This window comes from Vespula pensylvanica, chromosome 15 (assembly GCF_014466175.1).
Source record: "Vespula pensylvanica isolate Volc-1 chromosome 15, ASM1446617v1, whole genome shotgun sequence".
In the NCBI taxonomy this organism is placed as follows: Eukaryota; Metazoa; Arthropoda; class Insecta; order Hymenoptera; family Vespidae; genus Vespula; species Vespula pensylvanica.
The window spans coordinates 4,224,771-4,247,270 of record NC_057699.1 but is presented as its reverse complement, the minus strand read 5'-3'; the positions used below and the strand labels follow the sequence as shown (position 1 = coordinate 4,247,270).

Sequence of the window (22,500 nt, the reverse complement as noted above, 5' to 3'; positions counted from 1 at the left end):
TAGGCGAACTTTTATATAAGCATTACGATATGCTCAAGGTATACGTAGAAATAACTTGTACCTGCGACAAGTTATATCTCGAAAACGTTCGATCGGAATACTTTTTGTAAGAAGAAAACGCGTTATTTTTTTGTCTTCCTTTTTCTTAGTTTATTTTCTTTTTCTGTTTTGTTCTTTCTATAAGTGAAGATAATAGGTTTTATTATCCTAGTGAAATATTCAACAGTGATACTACAGTAAGTGATCTTGGTTAGCTGTTTGATTGCTTTATAGTAAAAAAAAAAGTTTCTCTTTCTCCTAGTAAAGTTTTTACCAATCAATCGATCCTTCCGCTTTTCTTGTTCGACCGGAAAACCTATCTTTCGTGTTTCCTACTCCTACTCTTTCTTTCTCTTTCTCTTTGCCAATTTTATAGTTAACTTGTAACAGTTTGATAAGCGTACATTCGTCTTTCGAAACTTATGATTTCACGCGATCACGATAATTTCCTCAAATTTATTACATGCGATGCTATGTGTCTATGTGTGTACGCGCGTACGTGTTTGTATGTACCTATATATAAATATATGTATACATATATTTTGATCTTTTTTATTTTTCTATTATAGCAGGTCTTGATTTAACGATTATTATCATTTCCATTTTTCATTGATTTATATTTTTTTAACAATAAACAGACAAATAAACGATTAATATAATCTTTATCACTTAAACTTGTACAATATTAACAAAATTGTCCGCTGATTGATTAAAAAAAAAAAAATAAATAAATAAATAAAAATAAATGATATAAAAAATATATATATGTATTACTCCGTATCTTTCTATTTCGTTTCTTATATAAAAAAAAAAAAGAAAAAAAAAATGAATAAAAAATGAAATACAATAAATCAGTATGAAGAAGATATAAAAATTTAACTTTTTTGCTTCAGCGATCATGTTAACAATAAATAATGTTTGTCAACATTATCTCAAACCTCGACTACCGATTTGTACATGGTTACCACAATATAAATTGACATGGTTAATTCACGATGCGCTCGCTGGTTTAACTGTAGGTCTTACAGCAATACCTCAAGGAATCGCTTATGCCATCGTTGCTGGACTAAGTCCCGAGGTGAATTACTTTGCATCCTTTATTAACATGTGACTCATTAACACGAGTTAACACGAGTTATATATTTTCAATTATTTTATGTATCATGATACCTATTAGTATGGTTTGTACGCTGGTTTCATGGCTTCCTTCGTCTATATCATTTTTGGATCTTGCAAGAACATAACTATAGGGACGACAGCTATTATGGCAACTATGGTACAATCATTTGTATTGAATTATGGCCCGAACATGGCGATATTGCTAGCATTTTTAAAAGGATGTATCATAATGCTGTCAGGCATACTTCACTTGGGTATGTTGAAAGAATATTTTTGTACAAAAAGAATTTCAATTAGACTTATTGTTAGCTCTCTTTCTCTCTCGATAAAAAAAAAAAAACATAATCCGACTATTTCAAAGAAATAATTATTTACAGGTTTCCTTTTGGACTTCATCTCTCTTCCCGTTATAACTGGGTTTACTTCTGCCGCTGCAATTAACATTGCCTCGTCGCAATTTAAACAACTTTTTGGTATACCAGGAAGAACCGAGAGCTTTCTAGATTCCGTTGAGCAGGTCTTCTCGAATTTAAACGCGATCAGGTATCAGGACACGATCTTGGGTATTTGCACGATCATCGTTTTAGCTATTTTCAAGGCAAGATAGATATTTTTAGAATATAATATTAAAGAATACGAGATTGTACGAGGTTTCGATATTTCATCGGAATATCGCCTTTAAATAAATATTGTTTATTCCAATACTTTTGCATAAATGTTTTATATAGATATAAAATAAAACGAGAGAGAAACATTTTTAATTACATAAGGTGACACTTAATAAGCGATCTTCGGGAATATTCATTCAATTAAAATGAATCGTTTTACTACGTCTGAAGACATTTTTTTCTTATAATAAGTAATTTTTATAAATATTAATTAAATGCATTGTGTATTTAGTAATTACGTAGACGTCGTTACCCAAAAAAAAAAGAAAACAAAACAAACAATAAAAAGAAGGAAAAAAAAGAAGTTTCTTTCAATAAGATATTTTTGCTTCTTTCTTGTATCAATAATGATTTAATATCAATGATAAATTTCGATAATTCAAATGATAGTACTACTTATCGCAATAATACTTAATATATGTACATATATCTGGCGAGTATTAGTCGATCAGAATTATCAGATTATTCCATTTCTTTTTTTTTTTTTTTTTTTTTTTTTACTTTTTTACTTTTTTTATAATAGAAACTACCTGGGAAACGAGATGGTACTTGGTTGCAAAAAGTTTTATGGATTTTAATTTCGGCAAGAAATGCAGTTGTCGTTGTCGCAGGAACCATTATAGCTTACGTATTTCATTATAATGGATATGAAATATTCAAACTCACAGGTAAAAGAAAGTTTTCGAAATTGTCATCGCTATCATTGATCTGATTCATTTTTAAATTCCTTCTAATGTTTTATGCGATACTTAGGATCAATGGGTAAAGGTTTACCACCGTTCAAGCTACCACCTTTTTCAACGACATTCAAAAATAAAACATATGATTTTGTGGAAATGATAACGATTATGGGATCGACGATCATTTCCATTTCTATTGTCTCTACTATAGAACATATAGCAATTGCCAAGGTCTTTGGTGAGTTCTTTCGAGACAGATTTATGAAAAAATATTATTCTTTTAAATTATATTCAAAAATTTAATGATCGAATTAATTTGTTTAAGTAATAGCAAACAAGTTACGTATTAAACTAACAATATGCATTATATATATATATATATACACCTTTAGAAAAATATTAATAATAATATTGAATAAGCAAAATAATATATATATATTAATAATAAATGAATATGATATTTTTTATAAAAATTTAAATTCCCATTTTTTTTCCTCTTATATTTGCAGCAAAAGGAAAATCTCTGGATGCGACTCAAGAGATGTTTGCTCTTGGAATCAGTAATATCTTAGGATCTTTCGTATCATCGATGCCAATTACAGGATCCTTCACGAGAACAGCTATCAATCATGCGTCAGGTGTAAAGACACCTCTTGGCGGTCTATTCACAGGTAATTCTTATAAATATCATAAATAAATTAACATTATAATTCATTCTTACAAATGTAATTAATTCTTTTTTTTTTTCTTTCCTTTCCGTTTATCTTTTACAGGTTGTCTCGTCCTGCTTGCTGCAGGATTCTTGACAAATACCTTCCGTTATATTCCTAAGGCTACTTTGGCTGGTGTTATAATATTTGCCATGTACTACCTACTCGATTTTAATACTTATTTATTAATATGGCGTGCGAAAAGTAAGTCAAATAAATCTCATTATTATATTAACAATATTACAATCAAGTAATATCGTTTAAATATCTTTTTGTTAATTTTATTAGAAATAACTCAATGATATAATTATATTTATTATTATTATTATTATTATTATTATTATTATTATTAGGCCGATTCTATGTATTATAAAATTCAACAGAAAAATATTATTATAATATCGAATTATATATAAATATAATTATATCATTAAAATTATTTATATTCTATTATTGATATAATCGTATTAATAATATATATATATATATGCAAATTTTTTAGAGGTAGATTTTGTTGTCATGATAGTGACATTCCTGTCATGTATTTTCCTTGGCCTTGAATTAGGAATAGCCATTGGTATAGTTTCTAACTTAGTGACATTATTATACTTTTCGGCAAAGCCATCCTTCGAAACGAGGATCGAACAGGTCTGTTAAAGGATAAGAAAAATTTTGTTATTAATTTTTCTTTTCATTTATGCACATATACCCATGTTTTTTTGTTCTTCTTTTTCTTTTTACATCTTTTCTTAGAACGGCGATCATCGAATAATATATATAATCCCCGAAGAAGCTATTGCTTTCCCAGCAGCGGAACATCTGCGTGCCAACATAATGAAACTTTCCGAAAAAAATGATTGCAATGTTGTACTGGACTTAAAGAATCTTAAGAGAATTGATGTTACTGTTGCAAAGGTAAGATGAGTACATACATACATACATACATACATACATACATACATATATGTATATACGCACACTCTCATAATTATAACTTTTAATTCATTTCCGACCATAAATATTCGAAATATCTCGAAAAGAAAAATATATACTGTTCAGGATCACTTTCATAATCTCCACTTCGTGTTCTTAAAAATGAAAAGAGAAAGTGAGAGAAAGAGAGAAGAGAATCGTGATACTGCAGAATTTTTACTGGTTTGGATCAATAAAATGAAAATTGTATTTTATATCTAAATAAATGACTAATAATATTTTTACGAATTAGTACTATATCGATATATTACTTTTAGTAATATTTACTCGTATTTTAATGGAAATTCTGTCAAAAAGCAGACAATCTGACAATATTTATTTAGATATTTATGTTTGTAGATATACAATATTTGTTGATCTTGGCTCATCATTGAATCATTAGATCAATTTATACTTAGCAAATATTAATCCGATTAATAAACTAATAATTAATTTATGTTTTTGCGACAGATAAAATGAAATAAAAAATTAATTTCGTTGAAAAAGTCCGTCAACGCATAAAATATTCGAACGTACTATCGTCTTTAATTTTGTTTCATTTCATTTCATTTCAGAATATAAAATTATTGGCGAACGATTTTTCGTTACGCGGACAAGAAATAATCTACATTAATTCTTGCAAAAACATCGAGAATGTTTTGAAAACGATTGCACCGGAATTACAGACTGAATTTCGAGGAACTATCATTGCTGATATGAATGGTTGATAGCAATAAAAGCGAGAAGAACAAAGGAGGAACAAGAGAGGACAAGAACTGATCATCAATCGAGTTTGAAAGATTATTTGCAAAAAGACACGAGTGAAATGATCGAATATAATATTTGTGTTTTCTATTAATATCAAGTTTTATCTTGAGAATCAAAAACGACGCGATGTAAACGACGGATCATCGACATTTTTCTCTATGCGTTCTTATTGTCTAATCGTCACAGTGATTATTAATTTTTTAGAAAATATATTAGTGAAAGATTTTTGATGATTCGTTTGGCGCGAATTAAAATGTATTAACCAAGGTCGATTCTGAGTAAACACTATTTAAGTAATAGAATTAAAATAAGTGCGTATGAAATAGTTTTATACATCTTTTTTATCTTACCCCATACCCGATCAAATATACGAAGCTCTCGTAAAAATAATTTAATAGATTTCTATCGATTCGATATGGTTATGAATTCTTTATCGATCCATATTGATAGGTAATCCAATTGATCAAATATCTCTAAAACATGAACGATTGAACAACTCAAAACCAGTCCTGTATAGTAGCTATGACGATATACAGCTTCTTCTATAAAGGACAAGTTTTATATATGGCAGTCTTATAAAAATTGTAATATTTATATAAGCAGTATTAATAAAAATTTCTTTCTTCTTTTTGCCTTACATACTTATATAAACATACACGACATGTGTGTCATAGAAATACGATGTGTGTAATAGAAAAAAGTTATATATATTAAATTATTTATTAATCGAATAGAACAAGTCGGTATTGCTTTTATCGATTAAGTAATATAATGGATAATACGAGATTTCCATTTAATTAGTTACACCAAAAACAAATTTACTATATCGACCTATTAAATTCGATCGATAATAAAAGGAATTTACTGTACCGATCGGTATAACACAGTCGATAATAGTAAAGCGCTGTTTAATAGTTTTTAACTATTATATTAATATGAATATTCGAAACAAGGTCATTACATTTTATGTATTTAACATTTACATATTTAAAAACAATGTAAAGTTGAAGAAACGCTCGATGTGATATTTAAAAAATGTGTTCCAACAGTGCCTTTAGTTAAATGTTTTAACAATGGAGAAATTTGTAATGGTTATATAACTTGTTCATAAATAAAAAAGAAATATATATATATTTAATTTACTAATTCGTACGATCATTTCACGTATAAAAGCTAATGTAAGACAATTTTTCAAATGGTATATCAAGTAGACATTGATTACAGCATTTATAAGGCTATGTTATTTGAAACATACATCTCTACTTTCAATATCAATTTCAATTCGGTCCAACCAACACGAACAATTTCGCAGCAAATTTTATGAAAATATGTTTCAATGGTACGGATATGGAACAGCAACATATCGATTTACGCGTCATGCTAGTAAATTTTGCGTTAAAGTTAAAGACGTTTAATAAATTGCAATTTGCTTTCGGAGATCAATCTTCGTCCAGGAAGTTTTCAGGTGATATGAAAACAGATGAATCTGTGGATGACCATGAGACTGTAGAAAATGAAACTTCGTTCTGTAAGATCTTATATTTCAAAAAACGAGAAAATTGTTGCAATAGTAAAAGACTCTCGTGTAAGATCGTCGTTTGATAGATTGATTCTAATGGATTAAATTTAACTCACTAAATTATTCATATTTTGACTCATAAATAATTTGAGCATGAGAAGGGTTTGTGCTAAATTGATTACAAAAAATTTGTCTTGTAAATAAGGTTTTCTCAACAAAAATATCTCCTTGATTTAAATTTATACGACTTTTTTCTTTACATAAAAACCAACAGCCATCCCAAGAAATGTTATTTTATAACCGGGAAACGCAAAAAATCGTAATCAACTGAAAGCAATTGTAGCTGAATATTTCAACATTATTTCCAAGGATAAATGCAACGTCTCTGGCAATGCGTAGCTTCTCGATGGCACTATTTTAAAAGAGAGAACGAATCATTTTTTCATTCAGTCGTATGTAAATATTTGTATAAAAAGTCTCATTACCTTTGTTAACATACCTTGCATATGAGTATTATAAATAATACACATATCATTACAAATGACGACATATGATCATAATATCCAAAACGTTCTCTTTTAATTTATATTCTATAAATATCTAAAATAATCATGAAAATAAATAATCTTACAAACATTTATAAATTAAGTATTCAATTTTTTTATGAACATTTTACAAACCGTCTTTTCTTTCAATTGTTTTACTACTAAAACATTCAACATGGCACACTTGATAAAAATAATTGAAACACAGTTAATCCTTTGTTATTTCTTCTACGAAAATGACAAGCGAATATAAAATCTATAGAATGCTTTCTTTGTACAATGTCTTTAAAGACTTTCAACTTATCTTCGATCCTTTCTTTAGTATCATAGTCTATATTCAAAAGTACAGATCAGATTTGCTTTTCCATATTGCAATAACAATGCAATCCTTGCTGTTTTTACACACACGCGTATTATTTACCGAATTACAAATCGATAATTTTCTAACAATTCCGTCTTATTGAAAAAAAAAGATCTATAAGAAAATTTACAGATATGAATGTATAATACTATGTTATAGATATTTAAAATATCATTTTAAAAATTCCACTAGCTTCTTCGTTATAAAAAGATCAAATAGTTTTATAACAATCATTATTGAAAAAAAAAAGAATATAACAATATTTCATGAATCATTATATTGTACCAAGAATATACTTTGTGAAAATGAATCACTGTTTCTAGGCAATAAAAAAAAAAAAAAACGAACTACATTTAATCGTCAAACGTTCTACAATTTCTTTTTTTATATCATCCCAACTTGAAACAAGTTTTCTGTCTCCTTTGCTTTTTATAATATGTAATGACCTCCTCGTTCTTTCTTTTTATATTGGCTATTTCCAACCAATATATATAAATATAAAAAATATTTCAATATACACAACGTTTATCTTTAAAATAAAAACACTTTTCGTACGAGCGTTTTTATAATTAATTTCATACAATAAGCGCTGTTAATTATTGTAATTATTAGTGTTGATATTCCATTGCCAAATATATATTAAAAAATGAACACGTAACTCGATAAGGTCTGTCGTAAATATTTTCGTAAAAAGTGATAAGAAATTTATCACGAAGGATACCGGAAGAAAAAAGAACGATTTCAATAATCGAAATCTTTTATCATAATTTCAATAATGACATTTCTATTACCGAAATTGTTTATTTCTTAATTCATCTATTTCAAACTGTTTCTTTAATATCGCAATCATTTCACAATATACATCAAAAATACAAAAGATTTCTTCTTGACTTCCATGAATAAAATTTAATGGAAGGAAAAAATAAAATAAAAAATATGTATAAATCGTTTCTTACCTCTTTTTTTTCTCTTCATTTCTGCAATACACTTTCTTTTGTCACTTGTTTCATTCTTCCTTTTTCTTTCACTTGTTCACTTATTTATCCACACTCACGAACTTTTTTCCACACTCACACGATATACACGTACGCGTCGTTTGTTTCGTCACGATTTCACAAAATAATACATACTAAATTGGAGAAATTTAAGTTAGAATTTTTTTTACATAAATACATCAATAGTAATTTTAGTATTCCTTTTGAAATTCTAAATGACGGACCCTTTCAAAGAGCTTACTAAAAGTCAAACTAGAGGCGCTTCGAGATTCCGTTCGACGAATTAGATTTCTTCATACAAGATTACAGCCAATGAGAGATTTTCTAATATCATGGTTAATTATTTATACGTTAATCAATAAAATATTAATGTAACAAATATTAATTATAAAGTAAATCGATAGAAAAAATTGATTCATTTATTTTTTTGTTTTTGTTTAATTCATTCATTTGTCTTTTCGTAGTTATATCAATCAAATGTCGTCTTTAAAGTATTTATTAACGAATCGACCAATCACGTTCGATATTATGTATATGTTGAGCGATCTTCTGTTATTTTAACAGATTTTCAAATTTCTCAAATGTTCCGCTAACCGTGGTTCTTCTCATCGAATCGGAGGTAAAAATTATTTGAAATTTCTTAAGAAACTTATTTTTATTCGTGTTTTATACTCGTAAATTACAGATAACCATTATATATTTGTAACATCTTTTTCTTTCAATGATCACATTTATATAAGACTTGTCTAGCAAAAAGATTAATCTTAATTGTGTTAAAAATCGATTCGCTCCAAGGATCAAATTTTTTTTTCCTTTCGTAATAATATTAGAAGGGATGGGAGATTAGAGGATTGACAATGGTGCGAGATTTGAAAATGTTCGTCGAACCAAATAGGATATCTAAACTTATTTTCGATATTGCTTTTCCCTTTTTTTTTTTTTTAACGTGACTTTTTAGTTTACATATTTATACGTATGTGTTTATATATAATTTTTTGTATATATATATATATATATACATATGCTTGTGTGTGTGTATATATATATATATATATACATATAGTCATTCATTTCTTTTTAATAATATACGTGTTAATGACAACCTTCTGATAAATTAAAAAAGAAAAAAAAAAAAAAAAAGAATAAATAAAAATAAAAAGAAATAAAAAGAAACAAGGAGAAATTAATTCTCGAGTTTCGTGTTCTTTTTTTTTTTTTCTTTTCTTCTTTTTTTTTTCAAGTTCGTCGTGCAACAATATTTACACTTGTGTCTGAGAGTTGTATCATTTACCTAATATAATAACGAAGCAGATTAAAAAAAAATTCAATTGCCACGCTTATTAATAGTAGCACAGAGAGCGACGAGATATTTATAAATAGACTTTACGTTTCGATAAAAAAGATTAAATACAATATATATTCGTCACGCGCTACATAAAACGATATTATTTTTATCATTTTCATATGACTAGAGAGAATCGTGGCATCGGAAAAAAAAGAGGACAAAAAGATTAAAGATTATTGTTTACGATACACGATGTGACAATCATCACGTTCGTGACGATGATCGTAGTACGAAGTAATCAATGAACAAACGATTCCAAGATAAATATATATATGTATATATGTATATATATATATATATATATATATATATATATATATACATACATATGTATATCCTTTAAATTATCTGCATTGGATCTCGTCGAAGTAATTTTTATCTACTATTTATCATCATTATCATTATCATAATCACCATAATCATCATCATCATTATCATCATTATTGATCATCATCATCATCATCATCATTATTTTATCGTTCCATGTTAGTATCTGTCCATCGTTTTAAAGAGCAATCTCGTTTTTTTTTTCTTTTTCAATAATTTTCTTTTTCTAATACGGATTACAAATTTCAACAACTCGATACACCGGACAAAAATTAACACAAGCGATTATTCCTGACGAATTCAAATCTAAAAAAATCACACCAGAATAGGCCCCTTCGCCACGAGCGTAGGCATATTATTTGATCGTTGATCTCGCGCGAAAATCCTTCTTTATGCACTATAATATCGATACTCGGTTAAATAAATCTATTCTAAAAAAAAAAAAAAGAAAAAATGTTCACATAGCTATAAGAATTAAATTTATATAAGGAAAGATAAAGGAAAAGAAAAGAGAGAGAGAGAGAGAGAGAGAGAGAGAGAGAGAGAGAGAGAGAGAGAGAGAGAGAGAGAGAGAGAGAGAGAGAGAGAGAGAGAGAGAGAGAGAGAGAGAGAGAGAGAGCCAGACTATAATATCTCTATTAACTCTCGACCGACTTACGTCTAGAGCGTATTTTTCTATCATAAAATGAATCACGAAATGTTTACTTTATAAAGAGTCTTAAAGAATAAATCACAAAAAAATTAGAATAAAAAAAAAAAAAAAAAAAAAAAGAAAGAAAGAAAGAAGAAAAAATATACATATATATTTATATTTCTCACGTTTCATCTAAAACCGAGAAGCATGAATTAACTAGAAATTTTCAATGTCGAACGATCATCGTCGACCGTTACGCTAGGATTCTCTATTATTTCTTATAGAAGAGTCTTGATGTAGCAGTAAAGGAGCTCTTTCTTGTCTGACTTCAGGAAGCGTTGCTAATTCTTGGACTGGACTTCGTTGCCACACACTTCTTGTCGCCATTTCTTGATAGCCTCGCCTACGTACCTACGCATCGAACATGGTGATTTTACGTTCAACGTTAAACAGGTAAGAGAGAGAGAAAGATAGAGAAAGACAGAGAGAGAGAGAGAGAGAGAGAGAGAGAGGTAACTGGTTTACTTGTCTGTGATGAAGCTCGTGCAGGTACAATGTAGATAGTGACATATCAGCTGCAGTTAATTCTATCGGTACCGACAGATCCGTAGCTAATTCGTTTGCCGATCCAAAAACGGATGCACCAAGAGATTGATTCGATATGCCTTGTTGCAATCCGTATAAAAATCCTTTATCATTGTGCAACGGACCTTCAGCCTTCCTCAAACCACGACGCACAGGATATGAAATATTGTCCGATCTTTGACTGATAGATGCTTCGTCCATCGGGACCGAAGCACCTAAAATACCAGCCTGATTTGTAAACGCACTGCTTACATTTGGAACACTGACTTGGTTTATCATCGTACTTCGAATAATATTCGATACCAAGTCGTTGTACTGTAAAAGAATAATTCTCGTTGTTAGAGTCTCTTTGTTTGCTTTTCCCTTGTTGAAAACATAGTCGAGTTTCAAGGACATACTTACTCCAGGTCCTAAACCAGATAAACTGTTCAAACTTGCGAGCAATGGGTTTACATCGGTCGGTACACCATTTACTTCCTTTTTCGCTCTCTCTCTCAATGCCGCGACAAAGTTTTCCGCGTGACTCGGTGGCTTCCATTCCGGATTCGTCAACGTAAAGTGTATCAGCGATAACTCGGTTTTACCATCCTCGGCTTGGGTGTATTGATTAGACATCGGAACGTGTAACTTGGCTGCGTCGGTGATATATCCAGGATTATCGTATCCTGTATTACGATCGTCTATAGGACTTTGAGCAACAGTTTGCCACATTGGATTTCCATGTTTTCGTACATCCATCTGAGCGAAACTACATACGTCACCAACGCCAGTCACTTCGATAGTAAAATTACGATAAAAGTCAACGATATCTAAAGCTCTTTGTCTCATGTGGAAGCACAAAATAAATGGTGTTAATAAAGGAGATATCAATTCTTCCAATAAATGAACAGCACGGTATTGGAAGAGTTGAGCTACCTGTGCTCTTGTAGTTTGCATATGAGCATGACCTCGCCAACTGTCCGGCCTATAATGCGTATGTGCTAGCACAGCGGTCAATAATGCTTCTGGACACCATACTAAATTTTCATCGGGTATGAAAGCTCTTGAACCAGCTACCATCGCTCCCAATATGGTCATAGTCGTTAAAACGTGCTCGACCGTTAAAACGTCTTCGTCGTATACCGTCAATATCAATAGAACAGCTAGTATACTTCCAGTTACGAATGCAACATTTTTTGCGATAACCGTCATTATAGGTGAAGTGAATATGCTCATGTACTTCGAAGCTGGACGGTAGGCACGATTTAAGCGGGCATTTAATTCGTGATCGAGTTCGTTGAAATGACGAAGATAAAGTCGACCGTACAGAGACCACATTCTTGTTCCCAGAGTACCTGGCTCTCTCTTTATAATCTACAATTAAAAATGATATTTTATGAAGTACGATAGCCGCTAGAAAACGCTCGATCGTTGTTATCCGTTTCAAGATCGAACGTGCAGGATTTCTCGATTATGTTATTCGACGACTCACTTCGGCGTAGTTGAAAAACGAATAGAGGATTTGCCACAAGAGAATTAACGGGCACAATACAAAATTTGCTATTCCCACCCACAAAATATGTTTCGACAGCGTTCGCGCCAGTTCCTGCCTCTTACATAGTTTCTTATAATCTTCCTTCAAGTGCCAATTATTTTCAAAAGGCGACCATGGTCCCCCTATGGCGAAACGAACGAGCAAAGGTCATTGTTGAATTAATTGTAACTTCTTCGTACTATGATCTTACGAATATCCGATTACGAATACGTACAGAATAAGAGTAGTTCCATATTGTACTTCAATCCTCTTGTCATAAAAATGACTTCGCCGATAACAGGGACCTTCAGTCGCACCGGTAACAGCGACTTGTTGATCATAGCCACCATATAATTTTTAAATCTTAATATCCTATGATATATATCTAATTCCGTGAGTTCTCTTTTATGAATACACATTTCCTGTTCTTTCTGAACCTCTCTTACTCTCTTTTGCACTTCGTGCCATGTTAAATTATCCAAATCACAGTCTTCGATTTTTAGTGCTACGTTAAAGAATAATTTTATATCCCAAAACTGAGTAAGGTGATAGAGAACTTTAACGGCACGTAGAATCCAAAAAATAGCTGCTACTAAAATGCAAATCCACGTGATCAATCCCATAGAAGCTGTGCATTCTCCTGTTGACAATATGGCATCGTTGATCGATATTTTCTGCGGTTTGTTTACCATCTTATCTCTATAAAAAGGATACAAAAAGACTTTGATAAGAGAATAAAGAGAAGAGAAATATCGTTGTCATATCGTGTCGCAACAGATTCGTACTTTGACCACCATCTCGGTGGTCAATATAAAATGCACTTACTTGAACAGTACGGAATAATCGACACAATGAAAGAGAAACGTGGAGAAGGTGACTACGAAAATGAACTGTCCTAATTCAAAAATTTCTTGAAGCATCATGCATGCGAAACCATGCTTTTGATGATAATGATACATTCTCGTGAAGAAAGAATCCAAGTCTTCTATATGATTCCATCTCGCTTTGTTTCCCTCCGGTACTACGTGTATCATTACACCCGATTCTTGAGGCGTTTCTTCGCGTTCGTCGTCATCGTCACCGTCACCCTCGCCCTCGTCGTAAGGCTCGAGCTGTTGATAGCTACCATCCAATACAGTTGTCATCTGCAAACGTGAAGTATAAGAAACGATCGTGCATAGGTGTAGACAGTCGTCGAATGAAATTTACATAGATCATAGACGGTCAAGATTAACGTGCCACGAATATATATCAAAAATGACACAAAGATCACTAAACAGGCTATGAATTTTTCAAGACCAGACTTTACGTCTACGATAGTGGAAGACACTGCTTACTAACGTTTAAACCATTGACATTGTGTACTATATATACGAGAATAATATCAATATAGATATATTGATAATTCTAACAAAGAATACGATACAACGTACATGCAAACATTTATATATGACATACGATCGAACCTTAGAGATGGAGCCTTACCGTTTTTGCTCTTCGGTTTGGCTCCACACAGGTAATGACGGTATCTCGTTTCATTCTTTCATGTCATTAAGCTTATTTAACTACTGGTGGAAAGTTGCTCCCAAATCTGCATCTAAAATGCAGATTATGTACCAAATATGTTAGAAGAAGGACGGAGAGACGGCCACTAAAATGATGCTTATTCATGGCCGTTTTGATTCTTAATATACGCTTAGGTTTGCCAATAGTACATTAAAACAAATCTTGTAGAAGACCTCGATACGATGCAATTTATAAATAACCATACGATCTTGGACGTGTTTCTAATGGCTAATATCAGCTGTAATAAAACTTTATAAACCTAATGTTGCTAATACGCTCGCTAATAACAAAGAGGAAAGATAAAAGAAAAGAGAGAAAGAAAAAAAAGTAGCGGCTAAAGAGAGGGACGAGGAAGAGACAAGGGGACAGAAGAAATAATTTTGGTGAAAGAAGGAGAAAAGAAATAAAATATATGAAGATGGCAAAAGGAGTTGAAGTGCTTGGAGTCGATGGACTAACCACGAGTCAAGCCATTTTATTATACCTAATGCTAATGCTATCGTATTAACAGCAAAGTCACCTTTATAAACACGATAGACTCTATCGCTTGCTCGACCAATAGCTTATCCATGCTCCTACTTTCTGATTTGCAAAGAAGACAATATCGGTCCTTCTTCCTCCTCTCATGATGTTTATTTTCTTAACGTAAATGTACAAACAGGTAGGTTACTCAAGGTCTTGTCAAAGTCTGCAATCGAAAATGTAAATGACTGAAGCAGCAAGAAGAAAGAGGATACTCTTGGAGAGATGTTTCGAAGAAAGGCTTTGTCGCAATACCCATTTGATCCAAACGATAACGATCGGAGAACAAAGAAAATAATCGCATTTGGGATTATCGTGCTAAAGACGTCGAAAATGGGAAACGCTCGATGCGTCGTTTCTCGAAAATTTGTCGAATGAAAAAAAAGCTATCATCTCGTAGGATTTCCAATAGAAAAGAATAAAACGCTAGGCTATAACCTAGCGTCGTTCCTTGGATCGTCGCTACGTCGTAATATTAACGCGTGACCTTTATCTCGACGAAAATAGATACGTTGAAAAATGCAGAAACGAAATTGACGCGTATGTTTGGTAACACAGCTGATCTTCATAAACAAAGCGTGCAAGCAGCTATTCCTCGTACCTTACTCGACGTCTTTCCGAGCTGCTTTTCTCGAGAGCTGACAAGTGCTTTATTCACATCGAGCAGATCCCTCGTGAATCGACACTTACATGTTGACCGACTCTTAATGTATTCTTCACCGCTAATTTAGACATTTGATCGTTAAGAATGCTTAGCTCCGTCCTTCGACTTCACCATCTTTGCTGACGCTTTCTTTTATTTGTAGTTCACTTTGAACCGTTCCTAGCGAACCTAGCGGTCGAACGAAGAATTACTACTCGTTGCCGCGCCATTCTTTTACCAATGAGAATGCACCAAGTTGATACGAAAGATTTCATTGTTATCTTCTATATCGATACTCGACTATATCTAAATACGCGTGTATATTCGATAACACGCGACGATATCGAAAATTAACAATTAACAATTACCGTTGAAATGTTTCATTCTTTCATCCAATAGTTAAACGTACATCTTCGATCGTTAGTTCGATCAATGAAATTAATCTTTTTTTTTTTTTTTTTTTTTTCGTATATGTATTTTTATTCTTTTATATAGAATAATTTATCGATGGATCGTCGAATCCTCCCACTCGACATGCACTTTGTCGAGTCACACTACGAATCATTGACGAACCTCATCGTAGATACCTCATCGCACATTGACGTTGAAATACTTTGTAGACGCATTGTGAATCATTCACAAACTATTCCGTAGACTTACACATTGACGAATTTCTTATATAGTCGTTGAATATTAATCGTTAAACCATTTTTAAAATCATCGTTAAAAAAGAAAATTAAAAAAAAAAAGAAGAAGAAGAAAAGGGCAAAAAACTTCTCGGCCAATTACTTCCTAGTAAAACTATCTTCATCTAATTCCTATCGTTTTGATTAATTTTCTTAATTCACAATGGCGAATATAATTCAATCGCTTACCGTTAAATAACTAATTTAATTATTTAATATATGATTATACACATATTATGAAGATTTAATCGTCATTCCGATTGATAATGAAAGATTTTAATCGTAATCGTTAATCTTTAAATCAAATTAAATATTACCCAACACTTACTCGAATATCACGGTAGTTTAAATGTTGGAGAAAGTTTTTGTAATCTATCATCTTTCACGGATTAAAATACACGTGCTATATATATGTATGTATGTATGTATGTATATGTGTGTGTGTGCGTGCGTGCGTGTGTACATGTGTTATTTCTAAAAGTATTACCTTAAAGAAACACTTTTCTCTTTTTAATTGTATACGGAAACAAACGAGTTTGATATATACATACACACATGTGTATATATCTAACGCGCGTAAATAATAGTTTACATAGATTTAATAGCAATATTTACAGAGTATTCTCATGGAACATGGCTTACAAAAGTATCGTATTGCTGATGTGGGCCGGGGTGGATGGCTGCACGCGCATATTTTAATTTCTTTTTTTTTTTTTCTTCATTTGCTATGCGCGTCAATGTTACACGCTCTCTCGTTAATCATTTATAACGCGAATTACAGCATGACCGTACGAGCGTTGATTATTAAAATATTTTATACGTATTAATAATACGCGTAGAATGGAATAGTAAAGAGCTTGTTTTTATCGTTGATATCTTACGAGTGTATGTTACGTGTGTCTTTTTTTGTGTGTGCGTTATTATTAATGCGACACGTTTTTTGATTCGTGATGTCGATTATACGTAACGATGAGGTCATTTTTAATGAAAAAGGAACCCAAAAAAAAAAATGATTTAGGAGATTCTCCCGTATCGACTAAACGTAAAACATATATATATATATATATAAAAGAAAAAAAAATTGTAAAGGTCATCTTTGCTGTGTTCCATCTCGTTCGACCTCTTAACTAAAACTTTGATATATTCAAATAAGCACGATATATTTCTATCTCTGTGTGTGCGCGTGTACGTGATACGTCTGCGCGCGTTTGTGTGTATGCATGTACATGTGTTTGTGTTTGCACACGTTGAAGATACGACAGTAAGGAACGGATAAATAGTTTTACAAATAGGCGCCCACGATCGATTGAATTCCTCTATCGAGTTGAACAAAAAGGTGCAGCGAATGTCGAAGAACCTATAAAGGTTACCGAATGCTCTATTCTATCTCCATAGAAAAAGAGCGCGAAGATGGTTAGAGATATTGCATTAAACGAATTGCACGAAAGGAAACGAACGAAACGTTTATCTTACGAATGATTTTCATCTCTCAGCTATATATAATCAGATAAATTATAAAATGGCTTAACCTCGTCGCACGCCGATAACGTCGATTATATTATTTTAAATGACTTGATACGAAACTTATGTTAGAGGGGTTTCGTGAAGGTTCGAAAGAAAAAAAATGAAAAAAAAAAAAAGAAAAAGAAATAACAATGTAGCTACCATCTTGGTGTTTCCGTCCAAGTAGCGATTGATCTAAATAATTATTTGAAAAAAAAAGGAAAGATAAAAAATTTAAGATATATATTGAGATCGAACGCGAGAACTCGATGATTATTATGGGATAATTAATAGATAATATATCGATAATACGTATGTATAATACGTATATCCATAAAAAAAAAAAAATTAATCGGTGATTTTTCTCGATCATATTTTTCGCTACTTGGATCGTCGTCTTGTTAACAGCGCGACATAAGATATAGCGTCGTTGCTGTTGTCATCATCATCATCATTATCATCATCATCATCATCATCATCATCATCGTCGTCGTCGTCATCGTCGTCGTTATCATCGATTGTCTGGGTTATCTATTCTCGAGAGACTATTTGACCTGGACGTCTTGGTGCTATCCTACGTCTCGGTGCAAGCAAACCACCGAAACCTCTAGTTTCTTCGTGTTTCGTGCTAGCAGCCGTGCTGGATTCAGCCGAACTCGAAGATTCCGTCGCTTGTTCGTTATCGGCAGAGACCGCACCAGCTGATCCATTCTCCTCTTCGGAAGTTTCTTCTTGACTATTGTTCTGTTGAATAGCTGGCGGTGCTTCCGTCACGGTTGGTTTTCGACGTGGTAACAAAGGTGAACGTCTGGAAGCAGCAACCGGCGATGGCCCCTTAGTCGTTGCTTTTGGATGTATCTGAAGTCGATTCCTATTTCTGAGCTTGTTCAATGGATTGACCGTCGTTGGCTTTGATGCCAATGGTGGATTCGTCTCGGCAGGCGCCTGCGTGACGACAATAATTCGTTGGTAGAATGTAAAGTTTATATCACATTTATTTCTCTCTCTTTCTCTTCTAAGAAATGGTTGATGATTCTCTTTCGTGACTAGCAACGTTTAAGAAGGTCGAAAGATTAAAAGTGTTCGAGAGTCTCTTCGTCGATGACATTTCGAAAGGCCATCCAGTGAAAGTAGACTCGAGAGAGAGAGAGAGAGAGAGAGAGAGAGAGAGAGAGAGAGAGAGAGAGAGAGAACTTTGCGTTAGATAATGACATCATCGTCTTATACATTCTTATATTTAATCTGTCTCCTTAGCAGTATCTCGTGAGTAGTAAAACAAAGAGACTATTTCGACGATGAAATTCGTCGATATATTCGAAAATTAAATCTAATTATCGACTAACCTCGTGCGTTTCTTCCTCAGTCCCTTCTCCAGCTGGCTCTTCCACAGATCCTTCGGCTACTTCCTCTGGTGTACTAGTCGTAGATGTACCCAGAGTAGTAGCTTGGCCTGGTTTCTGTCTTAAATTCAATCTTCCAGCTGGTGGTCTAACTATAGGTAATCTACCCGGACTTCCGGCACTTCCAGGTCCTGGTAGTCTCGAACGTACAGCTGGTTTTAATGGGGACGATGACAACGTACTGACAGTTGCACTTTCCGCGGTCGGACTTTGACCAATCTCTTCTTGACTATCTTCGCCAGACTGACTAGTGGTCGATGGGGCTGCGGTAGGTCTTCCACGTTTTCGATTGATGTTGAGCTTGTTGAAAGAAGGACGTGAAATTCCTGATGGTCCAGCCGAAGAAGCGCCATTATTGCTGTTACTACTGGTACCAGTGGTGGGTGACGACGTCGTTGAGACACTTCGAGAACCAACCGTACTACGGAACCTTCCACGAGACGAACCACTAGGCTTTTCAGCTGCCACAGAACCTACCGATTCCTTCTGAACAGCATCCTCCTCTACCGGTTGTTGTTGCGACGTTTTCTGACCAGGCCTCGGCCTCTTAAAGCCACCTCCGTTCGAAGATCCTCCGAAACGACCTCGCGTTCTCTGCGTCGGCTCTACCGACGATGCTTCTGTTGTACTCGTTGGATTACCATTACTCGACTTAAACCTAAATATCGAAAAGAAACATCGATGAAGGCGATCTTAATAAATCATCGAGCATATTTTACCGACCTATTTCTATTTCCAACTCCACCGCCTGCTACCCCAGGTCGACGGAATTTGCCTCTGCCAATTGGACTTGGTACGGTGGTAGTAGGAGCTTCTGTCGTTGTAGTCGTCGTGGTAGGTTCGGTGGTAGTCGTTGTCGTAGCTGGTGTTGTAGTGGTCGTCGTCGTCGTCGTTGTCGTTGTAGTCGTTGTACTCGTTGTACTGATAGATGTAGTACCGATCGTAGGATCGGTCGTCATTACTGTCGTCCCGGAAAGATCAGTCGTCGTAGGTATCAAATCTGTTGAGCCATCGTCTTCGGAAATGATCGAAGTCGTGGAATCGATCGATTCGTTCGTTTCGTTTCCAGGTATGTCTACCAAGTTGGTTTGACCTTGTAAAAATGCGTAAAGATCCAGAGCCACTTTGTCCATTGCCGAAGGATACTCGGTTGTCATAGCAGTTTCGGTTGTAATAGCACTCGTACTGGTGTACGTCGGCGAAGACAAATCTGTCTCCTCGGATCCTTCTTTCTCTTCGATCGACGTTCTCTCTTTGGAAATTTCGAGAGACGGGACACTTTCTTCGTCCGCTTCTTCCTCCTCGCTGGACATTTTCGAGGATTGATCTTTGTTCAATTCTAATTCAGCCTAAAACATACCAAATGGAAGCGTTCATTTCTTTTTTTACGGTAAAGATTGAAATTTCACCGGTCACAAGTGAATCTGTATGTTTTAGTCTTTTTCTTCTTTCTCTTTTTTTTTTTTTTTTTTTTTTTTTAATTAAAATTCCCATTACCATTCTTTATAAATCGTATCGTCGGTCGTACCTGAGGAATGGTAGTAACAGGACGTCTTCTGGATAAAGGTGTAACAGCCGGTGGACTCTCGGACACATCTTCGGTAGCTAGAGGTTCTTGAACCCTGTGTCTTCCACGTCCTCTTGTAGTCACCGTTTTCTCCTCTACGCCTGTGTCTTCGTTAGGTGTCACACCGAGAAATCTTACCGGTCCTTTAGGCAAAACCTGAGGAAATTCTGGTCCTTCCTGATGAGTTCGAAAGCTACTGGAATCAACGAGATCTAAACCAGGCCTTGGACGATTTCCACGCGATCTAGTTGCCTCCGTTGTGCCTGTATTGTGATTCGATCGTGATCTATGAACACAGAGAGATCCATCTCGTAAATATTCTCAACTCATAAAATTTTTCATATCGATTTGCGGTTTGCCATCCATCAAATTAAATAATAAATCTATTAGTTAAAATATCGGGTGGGTCAAAGGTTTCTAAGCGATACAAAAAATCAATGACTCCTCTTAAAAGAATTCTCAGCTCGTAACTGTTCTTACAAAAATTCATTCGATTTACCTCGGTGGAAATCTGGTATTAGCTGGTAATCTTTCTTCAGAGACATCGTCCGTCTCAACGAGTTGCCTTCCTCTGTTCCCATTTCTATTTGGGATGACCTCGTTGCTAGCTGGTTCGACCGTGCTGCTGCTTCTATCAACCGCATTGTATTTGCTTCTGTTGTTGCCGCTTTGACCGACTCTCCTTGGGGATGACGTTGTTCTAGAATTTACGTCGTAATTGTTCGTCACTTCTGTACCGGACGTACCAGCTTTACTTTCATCTTCCTCGTCGTAATAATAATACACATACTCGTATTCGTAATCCTTTCCATTAGGTCCTTTCTTCACCTATACCAGAGAGAGAGAGAGAGAGAGAGAGAGAAAGAGAGAGAAAGAAAGAGAGAAAAAGACAGAGAAAGAGAGAAAGAAAAAGAGGGAGATATAGAGAGAGAGAGAGAGACAGAAAGAGAAAGAGAGAAAGAGAAAGAAAGAGAAAGAGAAGGAGAATGATCGAATGATTGAAATATATGTTATCAAATGTTAACATTAATTAATTTATATATTTATTTATCATGAATACGTATAAGTTGTATATAAATTTTGTTTTCATCTATTATAACATTTACCTGAATACGAGAATTTGTACCAGCTGGTACCAGACTGACGTCACTCAAATCATCGAAATGTCTATCGGAGAATGAAGCATAAGCATCCTTGCCATCCTGACGAATAATATTAACCGGGACGAAATCGAACGAACGAGTTTCTCGTGACGTTGTCAAGATTGGCATCATTGTTGTTGGGTATTCGTTACTGAAACATAATTCGTTCGATTCGTTAATCCTTTATATCAAACTAGATTACAACAGATTTATATTCGAAGAGTTTTTCAAGATTGAATTACATTTACCTGACATAAACTCCTGGAAGAATCGAATCCTTTTGACGATTGACAGTCGTCCGATGCGAATCGACTTTCTTGACACCATCTTCCTCTAAAACACCAGTATTGCTAAAATTTTCAAGTTCGACGCGAGCTTGCCTCTTCGTTTCTAATTTATCCAATTCATCGTCGTTCCTAGAATCTAACGGTTCAATCCCTTTATTATCCGAATATTCCAATTTCAAATTAACTTTCTTCAGATTTTTCGTATCTTTCGAAATCGTTTTCTTCTCCTCGATACTTTCTTCATCGTCTGTAGGCCTTACCAAGTCATCTGGTATTTTATGAGACGTTATGAATTCTGAAATGTGAACATTTTTTCTTTCTCTCTTCTTTTCAATTTTTTTTTTTAATTCGTCTTACTAACTCCTACGAACTCTGACATTTTTTTTTCTTTTCTTTTTTTTTTT

General features: G+C 33.6%; 3 protein-coding genes across 10 annotated transcripts in view; 1 reads left to right on the top strand and 2 right to left on the bottom strand.

The window, feature by feature from the left end:
- LOC122634646 (sodium-independent sulfate anion transporter-like) overlaps positions 1-5,279 on the top strand; it is a 5,639-nt gene extending 360 nt beyond the window's left edge. The window contains exons 1-11 of one of the 2 annotated variants that reach the window (XM_043823786.1): positions 1-236; positions 933-1,117; positions 1,217-1,412; positions 1,536-1,756; positions 2,350-2,494; positions 2,580-2,744; positions 3,016-3,177; positions 3,280-3,420; positions 3,719-3,864; positions 3,970-4,131; positions 4,764-5,279. The exon at positions 1-236 is cut by the window's left edge and continues 65 nt beyond it. In XM_043823786.1, the coding sequence (XP_043679721.1) occupies positions 938-1,117; positions 1,217-1,412; positions 1,536-1,756; positions 2,350-2,494; positions 2,580-2,744; positions 3,016-3,177; positions 3,280-3,420; positions 3,719-3,864; positions 3,970-4,131; positions 4,764-4,916 (1,671 nt within the window). In that variant the 5' untranslated portion in view covers positions 1-236; positions 933-937 and the 3' untranslated portion in view covers positions 4,917-5,279. The remainder of the gene's footprint in view (positions 237-932; positions 1,118-1,216; positions 1,413-1,535; positions 1,757-2,349; positions 2,495-2,579; positions 2,745-3,015; positions 3,178-3,279; positions 3,421-3,718; positions 3,865-3,969; positions 4,132-4,763) is intronic. The other variant, XM_043823787.1, reaches the window with a different exon arrangement.
- Positions 5,280-9,595: 4,316 nt separating this feature from the next.
- LOC122634644 (autophagy-related protein 9A) lies at positions 9,596-15,678 on the bottom strand. 6 transcript variants are annotated; one of them, XM_043823782.1, is made up of 9 exons: positions 15,470-15,678; positions 14,867-15,034; positions 13,606-13,925; positions 13,016-13,479; positions 12,739-12,923; positions 11,670-12,620; positions 11,208-11,582; positions 10,868-11,093; positions 9,596-10,479 (listed from the first exon to the last, which is right to left on the bottom strand). In XM_043823782.1, the coding sequence occupies exons 2-8, from the start codon at positions 14,915-14,917 to the stop codon at positions 10,941-10,943; spliced, it is 2,499 nt and encodes an 832-aa protein (XP_043679717.1). In that variant the 5' UTR covers positions 14,918-15,034; positions 15,470-15,678; the 3' UTR covers positions 9,596-10,479; positions 10,868-10,940. The 6 variants fall into 6 exon arrangements, with proteins under 6 accessions (XP_043679717.1, XP_043679712.1, XP_043679713.1 ...); XM_043823777.1 differs by lacking the exon at positions 14,867-15,034 and adding an exon at positions 14,266-14,377; XM_043823778.1 differs by lacking the exon at positions 15,470-15,678 and adding an exon at positions 14,266-14,377 and having other exon boundaries at positions 14,867-15,005.
- Positions 15,679-16,778: 1,100 nt separating this feature from the next.
- The window catches only part of LOC122634643 (mucin-17), a 9,306-nt gene continuing 3,584 nt past the window's right edge, over positions 16,779-22,500 (bottom strand). Inside the window, exons 3-10 of one of the 2 annotated variants that reach the window (XM_043823776.1) lie at positions 22,058-22,391; positions 21,774-21,960; positions 21,458-21,495; positions 21,167-21,367; positions 20,629-20,953; positions 19,824-20,449; positions 19,044-19,758; positions 16,779-18,645 (exon numbers count right to left, since the gene is read on the bottom strand). In XM_043823776.1, coding sequence (XP_043679711.1) covers positions 18,232-18,645; positions 19,044-19,758; positions 19,824-20,449; positions 20,629-20,953; positions 21,167-21,367; positions 21,458-21,495; positions 21,774-21,960; positions 22,058-22,391 — 2,840 coding nt within the window. In that variant the 3' untranslated portion in view covers positions 16,779-18,231. Of the gene's footprint in view, positions 18,646-19,043; positions 19,759-19,823; positions 20,450-20,628; positions 20,954-21,166; positions 21,496-21,773; positions 21,961-22,057; positions 22,392-22,500 lie in introns of both variants that reach the window. The other variant, XM_043823775.1, reaches the window with a different exon arrangement.